Consider the following 18015-nt stretch of genomic DNA (forward strand, 5'->3'; position numbering starts at 1 on the left):
GAAATAGAAATAGAAAAGGAAATACAAAAGGAAATAGGAAATAGGAATGGGAATGGGAATGGAAATAAGAAATAAGAAATAAGAAATAAGAAATAAGAAAAATAAAAATAAAAATAAAAAAAAATAAAAAAGTAAAGTAAAAAACCTAAAAATAATAAAATAATAATATTTTGAGTAAATAAATGCAGAATTTCAATTTTTTAATACATTAAAAATTCGACGGATGAGATTAAGAGATATCTTGATCCTCATCGACAGTCGAGATCATTTTGACGTGGATCACACGAATTAGCTGTTGGGAATCTTTCTTTTAAATAGGGTGCTAGGGGTCATTTGAGATCATTGGATCTTGGAGTCTTGTGCTGAAGAAGCTCTCTTGTAAACTTGTCTGGTGCTAATAAAGAAAGACTTTGGGGTTGAAATCTTGCTGGTGTTACTCTCTGAAAGTGTTGTGAGCTATTTTATTTTCTGCATATTTTGATTTTCAGCCATTAGTAACAGCTTATTATAGAGTATTGTTGAGCACAGGTATCTTGTTCACTTGCTAGGGTTTGAATGGTATTAGGTTTTCTGAAGTAATGGCAGGTATCTCCATTGCTTTTTGAGATCTAGTATTATTTTTTTCTCTCTTTATTGATGGTTGAAGTGAGCTATGTAGGAAACCCTTATTGAAGAAGATCAGCGGGCGTTTGGGGAAGTTCTCGGCTGAACCAGCAAACTCCCGCAAGCATTTTCTTGCAGAGCCCAGCTAGTTTTGATCCTGGGTTAATCATTTAGTTTGTTTTCTGATTTGCATGAGAGATTTCTGAAGTATTTCATAATAAATCTAGAATCTTGATAATATTACTGCTAATAACTGATAAATTTGGCTGTTGTAAGAGCTATAATTTTTTTTTGAAATTTTGGACCAGTTTGTAGGGTTTCATTTTTTTAATTTTTGCATATACTTTCCGGATTTTTGTTCTCCATTTGCAGGTCTGAGATAAATTCTTGTGGAAAAGTTAAGTTTATCAGGGTCGCTGTTTCGCTATCCAAGGGTTTTTCAGATCTGAAATTTTTTTCACATCGGTTTCATTTGGTAATCAGCTTCGGAGTTCTCACTGTCAGATCATCATCTGCTCATTTCCATCAAACCCGCAGTTCTTTCTCTGCATACTGCCATATCTCTGCCCATCGTCGACATTACCATATGCTCCTCAGCTCCATTGATTATCTACGTATCTCCTCAAGCTTCCTCACGCTAATCTGCAGCCACAAAACCAATTCGATTTTCTCTTGGGTCTGAAAACGAATTTTTTTTTTCTCTGCGTATGATCTCGTGTGGCTCCTTGCTGCCATCGCACCTGTACATATTACAACCTGCAAACAACTTCATCCACCTGAAAACTTCGACCTGCACACATCAAGCAGTAAAAAGAAAACAAGAAATCGATTTTTTGCAGCTGTGCATCGTTCAGCCGTCCAACAAACTTCCACGATCTTTTGCCGCCGACCTGCGCAAACCCGTTGAACTCTCCTCCGCCGTCAGGGTTTGGACATTCCACACGGATCAGGTATTTCACGTGTTTGGCGTGAGGTAATTTCTGTGGGATGTGCGTTGAGTGGTAAAGATCAAAGGTTTCGCGCGGGCATCAGGTAAGTCTCTCTCAGCTCCAATACGATTCAAACGTCTTCTGTAAACGCTGGTAAGTTTTTAGGGTGTCGATTCTCCTTTTACGATTTTGATTTTAGCTTTTGGAATGCTATTTAGGCTTTGTTTTAATGCATTAGATTAATTTCGTTTTAGTTTTGATTTTAATTGAAATATAAAAAATAAAAAATCATAAAGAGTTTCAAAAAGTTTAGGACTTTGGCTTTAGATTAGATTTAGGTTTTATTTAAATTTTAGATTTAATTTAATAAAAATAAATAATAAAAAATTCATAAAGTTTTAGTTAGGTTTTAGTTATGGTTATATTTTTAGTTTAGATTTAGATTTAAGTTTAGTTTTATTTTTTAGTTTTGAATCTTCATAAAAAAAAATAAAATATCAAAATCATTTTTTTTTTGTTTTAAAATTAGATTTTATTTCATTTAAAATTAATTTTTTTTTCAAAAGTATAAAATCATAAAAAAAAAAGAAAAAAATATAAAAAGGCAAAAAAGGATTTTCTTTTCTTTTAGTTTAGATCTTAATATTTAGATTTTTTAAAGTTTCATTTAGTTTTTTAATTTTCATTTGAAAAACATAAAAATATTTTGGGAGATTTCTTTTTCAGTTTCAGTCTTGGCTTGAATTTTTTTTTTAAGGTTTCATCTTTTACGCTGAGGCTAAAATTTTGATGTGGGAATAAATGTTTAAATATGATCTGAAGATTAACTGCATGAATATGATATCTGGTTAATATTACATGGTTATTTAAAGCATTTATCTTTCGAGTTTTTAATTGCTGAAATATCGTTATTGAGTTTTAATCGCTGGATCACTATAAGAGCATTGTGCGTTTATCGAATATCTTGCATTTGCCTGAGTTATCTAATGGTAAATGATTGTAAATGAGTTCATCTTTCCGCAGCATTTGATAGATAATCATTTAGCCATTAAATCTATAAGGCACTGGTCCATTTATTCAATAAAATCTAATTAAGTGCTTGTTCCCCCTCGTGTCTCCCAACCCAACTGGTCGACAGTTGGTCTCCATCACCTCATAGGGTCGACCCCCCTTAGCCGCGGGAGACGGGCTTAAACGGAGAGATCGGGGATCAGAGTGACAGCCCCCGGTCTGAACGTTGTCGTGTTAATCTGTGCGACAACAGGGACCACTGTCCTCTTGTGCTTCTTCCCTTCTATTCCTACTCCCCCTTGCCATCATTAAAACCAAAAGTGGAATGAATATGATACATAGAAGCCAAAAGAACACCATCTTGGAATATGGATATAGGTGGTGGACAACCTGCAAGTAAAGGAGCAAGTAGAAACAATGGGAAAGAGTAGGAGAGGGAGGAGAAAAATACAAAAAAAATATCAAAAAAATTAGTGAGTTTGGAGTTTGCACTTACCTCTTTAGCTTTTATAGATGAATTCCTCCAAGCTCCTGCTCCAAGCTCCTCCTCCTTCTCCTAGCTCCTCCTCCTTCACTCCTCCAAGCTCTCCTCTCTTCTCCTCTCCTCTCTTCTCTTCTCTTCTCCCCTCCTCTCTTATCTTTTCCAACTCTCATAAACTCAAAGTGAGTAAATGAGGGATGAATGGGGGCTTTATTCCCTTCATTCCTCACCCTAACCTAAGGTGGACCCACCCCCAACAAGCAAGCTCACCAAAAAATAAAAAAAATAAATTAAAAAAACTGACTTTTTTAGGCCATGCGGTGCAATTTTCGAAGCGTGTACGGGAGCTGTACGATTCGGCCTTCGAAGCGTCGCGCTTTGAAACACGCTTCGGAGATCAGAAGGACGCTTTCGAAATTTCCAGGAAGCGTCTTTATTAGTCCGAAATGCGTTTCGGAATTTTCGATGCGCGTTTCGGGAGGTGCTTCCCACACGCATCCTCACGGATCGCGTTTCGGGGGTTAGATCCGCGGGGGGGGGGGGGGGGGGGGGGAGGACGTTTCCTGCAACATTGGTCTCAACCGACCCGAAGTTAGCGTCATAGTAGGTACAACTCCTACCACTGGTCCCAAACCAGTATCATTGATCCCAGATCAATGAAGGTCGTCCTAGCATGGGGAGTACGGTAGATACAACGATGTGTCCATCGGTACTACTATGGTCCCTATGCTCATTTCCCTGCTCATTGATCAGATGAAAGGTACTTCCCATGAGTCCCAAACTGCATGGGTAGGATGCCTTGATAGGGGAACTAATCAATCCTGTCTTCACAGGAGAACTAATCATCCTGCTACACAATTGTCATGGAGAACACATCATCCAGAACTCACAGGAGAACTAATCATCCTGCTACATAATCATCATGGAGAACACATCATCTAGACCTCATAGGAGAACTAATCATCCTGCTACATAATCGTCATGGAGAACACTTCATCCTGACCTCACAAGAGAACTAATCATCCTGCTACATAATCGTCATGCAGAACACTTCATCCAGATCTCATAGGAGAACTAATCATCTTGCTACATAGTCGCCACGGGGTGTTACAAGTAAAGTTATGATTCTTTTACCCCGTGGTCATATGTCGCTCTAAGAAGTACCCCACACTCCCCCCGGAGCTGCGAGAGCTCCATACATCATACAAGACCCTCATTAGAGGGTTTCTGAACGACACCAAGTCGTTCTCGGAAAGTAAAAAAATTGACCTTTCCTAGGGGCTTTGTCAGAATGTTGGCGACCTGTTCATCTGTACCGTTATGTTGGAGCCTTATAGCTTATATCTCGAATATAGTGGTACCTGATATCGATATGCTTGGAGCGATCATGAAATACGAGATTCTCTGACAAACGAATCCCACTCTGGTTATCACATAGGATCACTGTGGTATCCAATGTAAATCCAAACAACTCACTGAAGAGCTTCCGCAACCAGACTGCCTCACAGGAGGCCATGCTAGCAGCGATATACTCTGCCTTGGTGGTGCTCAAAGCCAACGACTTCTGCTTTTTGCTCATCTAGGATATTGAAGCAGATCCCAAGGAGAAACAACACCTAGAAGTGCTCGTACGATCCAACACACTGCCTGCCCAATCAGCATCTGTGTATCCAAGTAGTCTCATATCTCCGACAGTGTATCTTAGCCCATATGTAATTGTGCCACGAAGATATCTTAACAGATTCTTGGCACCAATCCAACGTATGTGGTGAGGTTCAACCATATGTTGACTTAATGTGTTGATTGCAAAGCATATATCTAGATGAGAGTTCACTAAGAACATTAATGCTCCGACGAGTTGCCGATACTCGGTAGCATTTCGTAAAACAGGTCCAGCAGCACTACCGCTTAACTTCTTGAAGTCAAGCTCCATCGGGGTAATTACAGACTTGCAGTCTACCATACCGAATCTTTCCAATATCTTCACCACATATTTTCCTTGAGATAGGAAAATTTCCCTTGGCTTCTGCCAGACTTCAAGTTCTAGGAAATAGTGCATCACTCCTAGGTCCTTCATTTCAAATTTAGAAGCCAACTCCCTCTTACATTTGTGAATGAGAGGGTCTGCACCTATTAGGAAGAGGTCATCCACATACAACACCAGTATGAGAGGTTTGTCATCTTCTACCTTAAAGTAGAGGTTAAGGTCTGCTTCACTTCTAGTGAATCCCAGCTTCATCAAGTAGCTATCGATCCTCTCATACCATGCTTGGGGTGCTTGCTTCAGCCCATAGAGGGCCTTCTTCAACCTGCACACATGAGATTTTCGATCATAAATCTCAAATCCTTCGGGTTGTTCCACGTAGACCTCTTCTTTGATCAGACCATGCAAGAACGCAGTCTTAACATCCATCTGATGTAGTTTCCATCCTTGTGAAGCCGCAAGGGCTATGATCGAGCTGGCAACAGGTGCAAATATGTCATCACACTCTTTTTCTTTCGGTTCCCTGGTGTCAGCTTCTTGAAAGCTCCTCACTGTAGGAAGATTGTTCACCTTGTTGAGAGCCATATCTTCGTCAAAGGTGACATCATGACTAATCATGGCTTCCCTTTGATCGGCTACATAGATTCTATAGCCCTTAGTATTTTAATTTTTCACCATAGCTCACAAAGATTCCTTTCTTTCCAGATGCACCCAATTTATTCCTTTTCTCTTTCGGCACATGAAAATATACAGGGCTTCCAAAAATTCTAAAATGAGATATGTCAGGTTTCTTACCGGTGAACATTTCTTCAGGAGTCTTGGAATCCAATGCTTGATGAGGGCATCAGTTTTGTACATATACGGCGATGCTTGCAGCTTCGGCCCAAAGAAACTTCGGAAGTCTTTGATCATGGAGCTTGGCACGGACAACATCCACAATCGTACGGTTCTTCCTTTTCGCCACACCATTCTGTTCAGGAGTATATGGTGTAGTAGTCTCCCTCTTAATGCTAGCCTCTTGTCATTGATGAAAGCCACCTTGTAGCCTTTGTCTTCCATTGCCGAGATGGACACCAAGTTCTTTTTGAGGTCAGGTACATATAATACATCTTGTAAGTGGATCGTATTACCTTGATTCAATTTAAGAGAGACATTGCCTACACTTTTCACGAGATATTTCATATTATCTCCAAGGACAATTTCCAGGTTAGTTTCTTTCTCTATTAGATTATGGAGAACTTCTTTGTAACTAGTGAAGTGCCTTGAGGCACCACTATCAATGAGCCAAATTCCCATTGAGTCCGAAGGAGCAGAGGTAGATAGAGCAGCTGGTAGATAATATTCATCTTGCTTATTGTCAACAATGTTAGATTCATACCTGGAATTTCTAGCTTTCTTGAATGATTGTCCTCTTCCTTGACTTCCAGCACTCCTTTTACCTTTGCTATTAGATTTGTCATTCCTTTGATAGCCATGAGAGGGATTTTGATCATTGTCCCGGTGTGAGTCCCTTTTATCAGGGTACTCCCTTGCATAGTGACCTGCTTTATCGCAAATGTTACATTGTCCTTTTCTTCCACCCTTAAGTCCAGCCTTTCCTTTTGATTTAATCTTGGAATTATTACTTTTCTTAGCATGAGAAGAAAAGGCAGTAGGAGGACCTTTAGGCATGGGCATTTCTTGCTCTTCTACCTTTATTTCTTCTTGAATGCATCTAACCATTAATTCCTCGAAACTAGGAATTACATTATTGTTCAGAAGAGTAGTCTTGAACACGTACCATTCGGATGGTAATCCTCCAAGAGTTGTGAGTGCCATTTCCCTATCAGTAATAATCTCCCCAATAGATAGGAGATCGTTCCTGATCTCGATGATTCTTAAGAATTATGCTTGCATACTCTCATCTTTGCTCTTCTTAATTTCCTTCAGCTTATTTCTAAGAAACAGAACTTGATTTGCATCATTAACTTTAAATAAACTCACCAGTCTATCGTAGATTTCCTTGGAGGTGTTCAGGTCGGAGATGTAGGCCACCAAGCGCTTGTCGATAGAGTCCCGGATGATCTTCTTTGTTTTGACTTAGCCGGTTTTCCATTTGTTCCTGGCAGCAACGGGTGCATTTGATGGAGGCTCAACAATATTGCCTCTCACATGGTCCAACACTCCTTGATCTTCTAAGGTTAGATCGAGAGACATCTTCCATCCGTGATAGTCAGCTTTCTCACGGAGCTTGTCTTCAGCAGGGAAGAGTGTTGAGGACCCCATAGTTATTTTAGGATAGCCTTGCCAATCTTCTCTTCGGTGATTGCTCTTGCTCTTGCTCGGGCTTTGTCTTCACCTCAGCTCTGATACCATGTTAATTTATGGTATGTTCTATGCTTATAGCAGTTTACTTATCTTTCTTATTATTATCCACAGATTAGCAATCACATGTACATAAAGTAAAGTGCAGATAGAACATTAAACGATCGACAGAAAACAAGCCAAGACAAGAGACACAAGATGTGGCGGTTAGCCAAGGACAAACCCCAATGTGGGGAAACCCTTTGATCAAATCTTCCTTTATCTTCAATAATGCAACAGAGAGAAATAATACAAAATCTAATTTACATCAGCGGCAACAAACCCTAGATCAACCAAACTAGGGCATACAATATCTTGCAAATTGACCGTCGGATCGGCTTGATTCCACCACCAAAAAATGCGGCCTTCTAAGGAGAGTCAGATCCACCTACAACGCAGCTCAGAGAGGGAGAAAGATGGTCAACGCTGGTCAGACTTCTGACCTACAGTTGCAGCCCTAAATCTGCGTCCTTCCTTCCACATGTGTGAGAGAAGAGTCCCTTTCTGCGTAGTAGGAGAAGAGCCTCTTTTCTGTGTAGGAGAGAGAGAGAGAGAGAGATGTGATGAGATGAGTGTATCGAAATGAGGAAAAGACCTCCTGTATTTATACACAACTGTTGATGATTGAATAGATGCGACTGTTGGGCTTCTGAGCCTACATGAGTTGCTGGTCGGCTTGATAATTATTCCATAATCAAAATAACTTCATATCTCCATAAATACTTATCGGAATCAGATGATCTTTAGATCAATCCTACACCTCTTGACGAGAGGAATCTAATAAAAATATTATCAACCATGAATAAGATGACCCACATGGAGTTTGGCCTTAGTTGCCAATTTTAACATTAACCCCACAAGGTGTGTTCTTGGTTGCAAACTCGGAGAAGGGGCTATCACCTAATCCCAACTCTCTCCGTTCAATCTTTCTCTTAGTTATGCTAAGGGGGTTGGTCCCTAAGAATGATTAGTAAAGTGAATTTGGAGGTTCTAGGAGACTAAAGTTAATGAAATACTTCTCAAGGGTAACTTGATGCAATATTTAGCAAGTAAATGCATGTGCAGTATAAAAGATATATTCAATGATGATCAATACAACATTCAAAAAACCAGTGCCTTGTAAATAATTGCTCAAATAAAGATAACAAGTACTCGCAAGATAGAAATGAAAGCTCAAGTTATAATGACAAGTAATCCTGAAAAACCAATGTTAGATCAAGAAATGAAATATGAGCAACAAGAAATATAACTTGCAAAAGTGAATAGAGATTGCACTTTGTAAAAGGGTTAGGTAACAAATCTCAAAATGACAAGTACAAGGGTTAGGTAACAATATTGCAAGTAAAATTGAAAATTCTCATAAAACAATTTGATTAGGATGATATGCAAAACAAAATATGTGAAATGCAGTTGTCTTGGTTAGTTTTAGATGCCTAGTCTAAGGTGAGAAATTCCCCTCTCAAATTCTTACAAAAGGGTAAAGATTAGGGTGATTTGCAGGGAAAAGGGGCTGAGGAGGCACCAAGTCCATCATTAACGATACTCTTCCCCTAATCCTTACAAATCCACGTGCCTTCGTTCCTACAAGGGGACGAAGCCTCGAAGAGAACTAGGAGGTCACCTGTTGGAACCTTACTTCGTATCAGATGGAAGAAAGACGAGGAAACTTTTTGCCCTATGATGTCTATACAACCAAGATTATGCCAAAGCCTCTAAGAGAACTGGGACGACACCTATTGGAGCCTTACTTCGTACCAAATGGAAGAAAGATCAGGAAAATTTTTGTCCTATGATGTCTATACAACAAAGCTTATGCTTGGAGGTAAGTTTTAAACATGCAAGTCTAATACTAGAATGCCTAATGAAATGATTGAGTGTTAATGCTTCCAAAGAAAAGTGTTGATATTAATGCTTCCAAATAAATGAAATGAAATAATGCTCAAGATAAATTGTACCAACAAATTCAAAGGAAGAAATTAAAGTGAAACTAGCTCAATGTGTTAAAATTGGCAACTAGGGCCAAATTCCACTTTGGACAACTCATTTGATGGATATGATTATGGCATTGAATTCCTCTTTTTGAGAGGATCCAAATCGACCTAAAGATCATCATATTTGGACAAGGGGAAATATGTTTTTGAGGTCAAGCCCACACATGTGCAAATTGTCAAGGTCGACCACATCATCGTTTAGGCTCATGAAGCCCAATGGACATGCCTCTTGACCCCAAACGACTTGTATAAATAAGAGAGACCTCCAACCTCATTTGGCACCTCATCAACTCAACCTCTTCTTCTCTCCCCTCACTTGATTGGTTCGTCCAACTCATTGGGTAGCCCTTCTTCTCACACGTGTGGTTGGAAAAGAGGACAAATTACACGGCCAAATTTCAGGACTTGTTGCAAGGTTTGACATGCATTGACCAGGGATGTTTTGACCTCCTTTGACTACGTTTTTTATGCTAGAATTTCTATTTTGGGGGGCCACATTAATTGGCACAGAAACTGAGGTATTCTAGGCATGTTGACTTGGTTGACTGCAGGCTTGAAGTGTAGAGTTTGACAAAGTTTGACCGCTGTTTTATTGACCGTTTTGGGCTGACTTTGACCACCTAAGAAGGTTGAGTTTAACTAGGTATGATCAAGTTGTATTGTGGACTATTTGCTGCTATATTGACTAACGTTGACTTTCTGGTTAGGCCGTTGACTACTGCAAGAAAATTTCAGATTTGACAGGGCTGCTTTGATCATCATCTGGGAAGTCAATTTTGACTTTGTTGTACTCTCTCTCTGCTGAACATTTGATATTTATAATAAGAAGAATGGTTCAAAGGGTTTACCCATCTTGGGGTTTTTCCTTGGCATTCGCCAAATTTGGTGTCCTCTTGTCTTGGCTTGTCTTCTGCAATTTATAGTTCATGTTATATCTACAGTTACTGCCAATGTATTTAATGATTAATGTGATTGCTATTGGAAACTAAATTGGAAATTGTCATTGGGTTGCTAAAATGACACTGAAGTAATTGTGCTAAGCATAGAACATACCATTGCTATCTAAATTTAACATGGTATCAGAGCCCAGGTGAAGACAAAGCCCAATCAAGAGAGACAAGCACTCACTAAGAGATCTGTTAGAGAAAGATTATCGGATGAGTCTCAATGGGTTCTACATCTTACTTCAAGGCTGAGTATAAGCTCAATGATAAATCTGACTATCATGCATGGAAGATGACTTTGGACCTTGTTGTCACTCAGATTGTATAGGTAACGTAACAACAACTCAGGGCGGGGGTTGTCACTCTGATTCCCGCCCACTTCGTTCTAGCTATGTCCCAATAACAGGCTATGGGGGGTAGTCCCTATGGAAATGTGAAAGTAAAAGGCAAGTTGGCAACGAACAATCTTGGGAAACACGATTGAGTGGTCTAGATACTTGGTTAAATTTAGCAAGACTCAGATTCGATTAGATTCAGATATGAGACCAGTGCCTTATGGAGTCAAAATTCTTGCTTATTATAATTTAAGATCAAGTAACCGAATGGACAACCGCTGCATGGATGCTTCACTAACCTATATGAGATGCAAGTCCTAAGATCTAGATGAAATGCAATGATCTTGGTCTCTTTTAAGTTATATGCCTAGTCTAAATGGAACCTTCCTCTTAACTGTTTTGAGACCAGTCCTTAGAGTAGATTGTGGGATGGAAGCCGACGGGAAGCAAGCAAAGGCTTGATTAACGATACCTTCCCCTATGTTCCAACCACCCAGTGCCTCTGGCACTGCAGAGACTGTGGGTCTGACGACTGCACAGTCACTGTGTTAACCACTAAAAAAGTGACGAATCCCTCGAACTAGGTGAGAAAGGGTGGCCCTAGAAGTGTATCAACCAAGCTTATGCTTGGAGGTAAATTATTAATGCAACTAAGCCTAAGATGCTTATGCAAAAATTATGAGTGAATTCTTGGTTTAAGATTGGCTTAATGTTTAAGTACTTAGAGTTATGATTAGCCTTCAATGACAAGGTTACTTAATGATAAATTATGAGACAATCTTATGACCAAGAAAATGCCAATTTGTTTAATGCCAATGTCAAATCCACAAGATGCTAATTACTCAAGATATTCCAATGATGATTATCAACGATATTATGCCAACAACAATTATTCAAGATAATTCCAAATTATGCTCTTTAGACAATGCCAATATTGAAAGATGCTCAGTTAGAATAAAACTTAAGATGCCAATTGCTTAAGATAGACAATAAAATTACCAAAGCTTCTTAAGAGTGTGAAAGAGCACAAGATTATGAACTCAACCTAGATCAATTATCCAACAAATTTCTCAATAATGCTTCAACCAAAATGCTAGTTAGATCTTAATGCCCAATAGCTAAGAGATGCTCAATTAATTCTCAATATGCCAATGCTTAAGATAGACAACACATTGTGTTTAGCAATTATCAATCATTCCTTAGCAATGTTCAATTAGATGGTTAAGCCAATTAGATCAACGAAACTTCAATGCTCAAAGTAACTTAAACAATTCAAAGAGATTAGATTTATAATGTGTGAGTGGTTACTTAGTGCAAAATTAACGATTTCTTAGAGACTATGGACGAGCTTACAAGTAAATAGACAAACGTTAGCCTTCAATTAACCAATGCTAAGACAATCTTCTTTACAATAGCACTGAGCAACATTAATGAGATTAGCACTAATTAGCCTATAGGACAGCAGTAAGTAAATCACTTTAGATCTAGGAAATGACAAGCATATATGAACCAAAAATGAGCAATGAGGTGCCTAACAACTTGGCAAGTGAAAATATGAATTATCAAGCACTTTTTATGATGTAGCTTCAGAATATATCAGATCTGATTGCACTTTTATGCACAGATATCAGTCAGGAAATTATTAAGAATTATGCGCAAGAAACAATGCCCAATTTACCAAGTGACTAGTAAATTTTTACCATGAATTTCTTAATGTATTTAGGCAATTTAGATGTGATTTTTAGGGCATTTAAATATTGATTTTATCACTGTTATGAATGTATTCAAAGAGATGTAACAAATGTTGGAATTTCTAATTCTAACCCGTTAGAATTTCTTCCTGAAAGTAAGCATAAGTACAGTCTCAACATCTACAAATCATCAACTAAAAGAAAACAAGCACACAAGTGACACCGTTATTTTTGGACAAATGTCCTCGGAAAAACCCAATGCGGGAAAACTGGTGCAACTATTCAAAGGGTTATATTATTATGCAGTCTTTCTGAGTACAACTGGGTGCCTAATCGGCTCACTCGACAGAGAAAAATACACAGCAGCAATACCTCTATATTCAGAAACAGGGATTCATAAAACCTATCTAACGAAACCCTCTTCGTCACTCCAGCAATTTATTTCAATTTATGACGCAGTTCCTCTAACCTCTGCGCTGTCTCTGCTGGGCTCTATGTAGCCTGGGTTGGCTGCTGTGCTCTCTCTGTCTATTTTTGCGCTGGTCTCTCAGTACTGTCTTTGCCTCTCTGCCTCGTACTCACTGCCCCTCGTTGATCATTGATTCAACTTTGCTTAGCAACCCCGCTCTAGCAAAATGAATGACTAATCACTCTGGGTGTTCTCCAACTGACCCTCAAGCCTCCTCTTATACTTTTCTCGTTGGTCCTTCAACGACCTGAGATTAAATCTCTAATCAACGACTAAGATTAGATTTGGCTTGATCCATGAATTTTGAAACCTTCTAACCCAGTTTTATATTAACACCCATTAATATTTTATTTTTTCTATGTTTAGACTTAGGAACTCCATTAAAAATATTAATTATTTTAATATATCTCAAATCGGGTACAATTTGTCCAAACTATTTCTGGGCTTGGAGATCTCATGTGCTTTAGCCTCTCCACCAATTTTCATGGCTAGAGCACATCCGATGCTACCCCAAATCAACACTCCCTCTTAGCAAGGACTGTGCTCTAGTAATACTCCACACTGAGCATCACTCTGATTATCCGGCACTGGTACCTACGCTGATGCTAGGCCTTCCCGCCCACCATCCTCTGCAGTACTGCATATGGCCCTACCACTGTCACTGCTGCATTCTTATGACAACTCCCTCTGCATCCATGCTGTTGCTGGTCCATCCTCCCAACACTGCATCTGCATTGCATCCCTTCTCATCATGCTGCATTGTGCTACTGTATACTGCTACTGCACTGCAACTCACTTACTGAGAAGTAAATAATTGATCCACCCAACTTCTGACATCTTTGTCAGGCTAGAAACACTCTCGATGCTGAAGCTCTCTCTGTCGCTCACAAGTGCTCCTTCTACTGATCTTTGTACTGCTGCAACAACTCCCTACATCTTGCATCGTTGCACACCTTTTTGTGCCATCCTGCACTGGTACAACACTCTCGTGCCTCTCGCACTGTTGCAGCCTGCTAGCTTTGCGCTGCCAGGGGATCCCTGCACTATAGCACTCTCTGCCGCTTCATCTGCATCCATCTCTACTGACAGCCACCAGTCTTGCTATTACTCTTCAGGGCTCTCGTAGAAAGGTATAATCCAAGAGGTTGGGTACCTCAAGGATCCTGCCCCTCATCGCCCATAGTCCTCCTGACTACAGCTCGATGTCTCCCCACTTTTTCTCAAGTGGCACATGAGCACTCATAGCACAATCGTCATCCTCCTCGACTTCTTTCTCTGCCCTCGCTCGTGCTGCCGCGAGTTAGAAGCCTCTCCCTTACTCTTCTTCCTCGGACACTGGTTCACATAGTGACCCAGATCCCCACAATGGAATCACTTGACCTTGGAGAGGTCCTTCTTCTTCCTCTTCTCCTTCTTTCCCGCAGATGCTATAGCCGCATTCTCTTCCTCTTCCTTCTTGATCCTGACCCCTTTGCCACTACTCCTCGCCTTGGTTAACCGTTTAACTATTTTATATTTTTGGCTAGAATCCAGTAATTTGTCTTTTCTGGAATATGTTTTATTAACTATTTAACTATTTTATATTTAAAATATTTTTTAACTATTTAACTGTTTTATATTTTATATTCAATATTTAACTATTTTTTTGGGCATGGTTATCGATGTCAAATGGGGGGCCACATTTTTAATTTATATTTCTTCACTAATATGAATATTTACATTGCATTAATAATTTTTTTGATATTTTAATTCATATAGGTAAGGTAGTTAAATGATATTAGTAAATATTTCACGAATACCCAAATTAATAATAAAATATTTCATTGGTACCCAAATTAAACGATTTAAAATTATTTAAGACATGTACCTTATTTTAAATTTAAAGGATTTTGTTTGGTTTACATATTATGGCAAGGAAATTACGTGAAAATTTCATGGGTACTTTTACGCTGAAATTTCCTCTAATGCACCTTTCCTCTATAAAACAATGAACAAATTTTACAAAAAAAGTGGATGGCTGCAAGATGCCTAGGATCTTCAAATACAATCTGGAAGTTTGTGACATAATTCTGTTCCCAAAATTACGCCACATACAAACAAAATAAGTGGGTTCAATGGTTACATCTCATTGAATGGTGGTACAATTCTACTTACCCCACGTCAGCAAAAATCGCTCCATTTCAAGCTCTGTACGGTTACAAACCTCCGAAATGGAAGGACTTTTCTATCATTGAGACAAAGCTTCTAGCTGTTAAAAACCAGTTAGAGGAAACCCAAAAAATCGTCCAAACTCAAAGAAAATCTAAATAATGCAAGGAATCGTATGAAGCAACAAACTGACCAAAACAGAACCGAGAGAGAATTTGAAGTTGGAGAATGGGTCTTTGTTAAACTCTAGCCTTATAAGCAGTTGTCCTTAAAACAGAAGGGAAAAACAAATTGGCACCAAAGTTTTATGGATCGTACCAGATCAACAAAAAGATCAGCAAAGTAGCATACAATTTAAGCCTTCTCCATAAAAGTTGTGTTCACAATGTTTTCCATCTATCTTGCCTTAAAAAAGCACTTGGTCAACATCAATCAGCACAAACAACACTTCTAAGTTTAGATGACGAAGGAAGTGTTATTCTAGAACCAAAAGGTATCATATCCATTAGGGAAAAGAAACTGTGATCACGAGTAATCAAAGAATACCTGATCAAGTGGAAGGACTTACCAGAAGAAGAAGCTTCTTGGGAGGCAAAAGTGTTTCATCAACAACACCAGTCGTTACGTATGCTTTGAGGACAAAGCATCATTTCAGGAGGAAGGCAATGTTATATAAAAATTAATTATAGGGAATTAGTTAAATGAAGGCAATGGGCATGATCTTTCACCAAGAGGCACCTAAGGCAATATTTTAGCCAGGGGCCTCCCACAATTGTATCATCATCTTATTCATTAATAATATATACATATCATTTTCTGTTAAATGCTGGGTTTCTCTGCTCCATAGTCTATGGTGAGATGAAACATTTTCTGTTATGGGAATCTGCTTCTTCCTATGAACCAACAGCCCTCTTACATGTTTCAAATAAATTAAGCCTGAAGCCTAAAAAAGTTATATCTGATATTCATAATTTCCTGTTTGACTATCTTTGCAATTTATTGAAAATAAATTATGTTGTCAATTGTCTTTGACGGTGTGTAAATGGTGTTCCCGTGGTTTTTCAATCAGTCAAAGTGTTGCTAGGGTCATGTTGGTCAGCCAGTTTATCACTCGTGGACTACTTTTATGAACTGACGCGAAGTAGATTTTAATATCCTACGTTGACTGAAATACTGTTTATGTTTTCATGGCATAACTAATGAAATGTTGTTAATGTGTGTCCAGTTGTAGGGAATTTTAATTTCTAGCTGTCATTCTGAAGTGATTACATTACAAAGCAACATTTTCTCAAATTCCTTTTTTTGTGTGAGTGCATTCTCTATTATAAAGATATTTAAACTCGTATATTCAAGGATTAAACATTTAGTGATTTACATGGAAGCAGGCGCCAGGCACTTTCAGATCAGGCTACTGAGGAAGAGTACGATGCTGGTGCACAGGAAAGGGAAACAACCTTGAACCAGCTTTTGATAGAGCTCGATGGATTTGACACCGGTCAGGGAGTCATATTTTTAGGTGCAACCAATCGTATGGATCTACTAGATCCTGCATTATTGCGACCAGGCCGTTTTGATCGCAAGGTCCCACACTTTCCTTTTGCCCTTTTTGCTTGATATTTCTCTATATTCGTTATTGGTATTGACAAGTGGTCATGCACATTGTCATTAGCAGATGTCTTGAACACCTTCTAAAGAAGTTCCTATGTTTCAATTGCTGTCTTTTCTTGGACATTCCATGACATCCCTTTGTATTTCTTCCATCTTTCTCTTCATCTTATGGTCTATTATGCTTCTTCTCTCTTATCATTCTCTGAATAAGAGTAAACAGTTTAAATTGCATTTTCTGGCAGATATATATAGCTTAAGATGTCATTGCTGTCAGTTGCTGCAAAAATCTGATTTAGTACTGAAGAAACCATTGATTTGGCAGATTAAAGTAAGTCCTCCTGGGGCAAAGGGGCGATTGGAGATTCTTAAAGTCCATGCAAATAGAGTGAAGCTATCGCCTTCCGTTGACCTTTCTGTTTATGCCAACAACCTGCCAGGTGCATTTGATAATATAATTGTAATTTGCATTTTTATTTGATAAATTGCTAATAGGACGGCAACTCTGAATAGCATAATGTAATATTTGAGAAAACAAATAATTGATACTGGTCGTTGCTATTGTTTTGACTGCTGTTTTCTAGATTAAACAGCACACAATTGTTTTCAATGTCAGTGAGTCCGATATTGGCCATAGACATGGCCCTAGAACAATAGACATATGTGAAATGAAATGAAATTATATCAATGCCTTCTAATGACCAAAATAGGTCAGTGGGACGACAAAAATATATGAAATAATAATAACAAAATAATGGGTATGTAGGACACCTCTTCCCTTTGAAATAGCGAAAAACACAAATGGCATATTAAAAAGTAAATAAAAAAAGCAGGGTTAAACTCAGAATGCCTTTAGTTAGTATTGGGCTAGTTTAGGAGGTTAGGCCATGTATTTTCATCAGTCTCTATGAAGTCAGTAATATTAATCCTTATTATGTCATCTAGAAAGTGGTCTGGATGCCTTAAAGGGAAATCTGGCAATGCACTCATGTCTATGAAAAGTATGCTAGGCATGAGATGAAGCATCAACTAGGAATCCTGCTATCAATAAAATTCACAAACACAGTAGAATACTCAAAAGATCTGAAATACATAAATATGCATGATAGGACAAATATATTAATATAGAAATATATAGAAGATATGAGATGATACAAATGAGGGCCCGCTTATATACATATGCAGGTGCCCCTTCCGGAATGGCCATGTCCTTAGAGACATGCCTCTTCATAACTAATTATTATTAAATTAATCATTATTATTTTTATATATTTTATTGATAACATTGCTTTCTCCTTAAAGCTTTGCCCTCAAAGTTTATTGTTGATAAGGCATATCATCTGTTTCTATGTCTTGTAATCTATTTGTATCTTTCAGAGTTCTTCGAGTTGTCATCTTCGATGATGTAATGTCTCCATTTTATTTTCCTATATAGTAAAACTAGGGTGGATTTCTAGGGCACAGGATGACCAGGTCATGGG

General features: G+C 38.5%; 1 protein-coding gene across 1 annotated transcript in view; it reads left to right on the forward strand.

Annotated features, from left to right (window-relative positions):
• FTSHI1 (FtsH extracellular protease family) overlaps positions 1 to 18015 on the forward strand; it is a 324012-nt gene that overhangs the window by 167161 nt on the left and 138836 nt on the right. Inside the window, exons 11-12 of the mRNA XM_089374484.1 lie at positions 16315 to 16510; positions 16860 to 16974. Of these exons, the coding sequence (XP_089230610.1) occupies positions 16315 to 16510; positions 16860 to 16974 (311 nt within the window). The remainder of the gene's footprint in view (positions 1 to 16314; positions 16511 to 16859; positions 16975 to 18015) is intronic.

The sequence above is a fragment of the Pinus tabuliformis genome, chromosome 8, assembly GCF_031772625.1.
Source record: "Pinus tabuliformis cultivar Carrire ecotype Pingquan chromosome 8, CPIR1, whole genome shotgun sequence".
NCBI classification, from domain to species: domain Eukaryota; kingdom Viridiplantae; phylum Streptophyta; class Pinopsida; order Pinales; family Pinaceae; genus Pinus; species Pinus tabuliformis.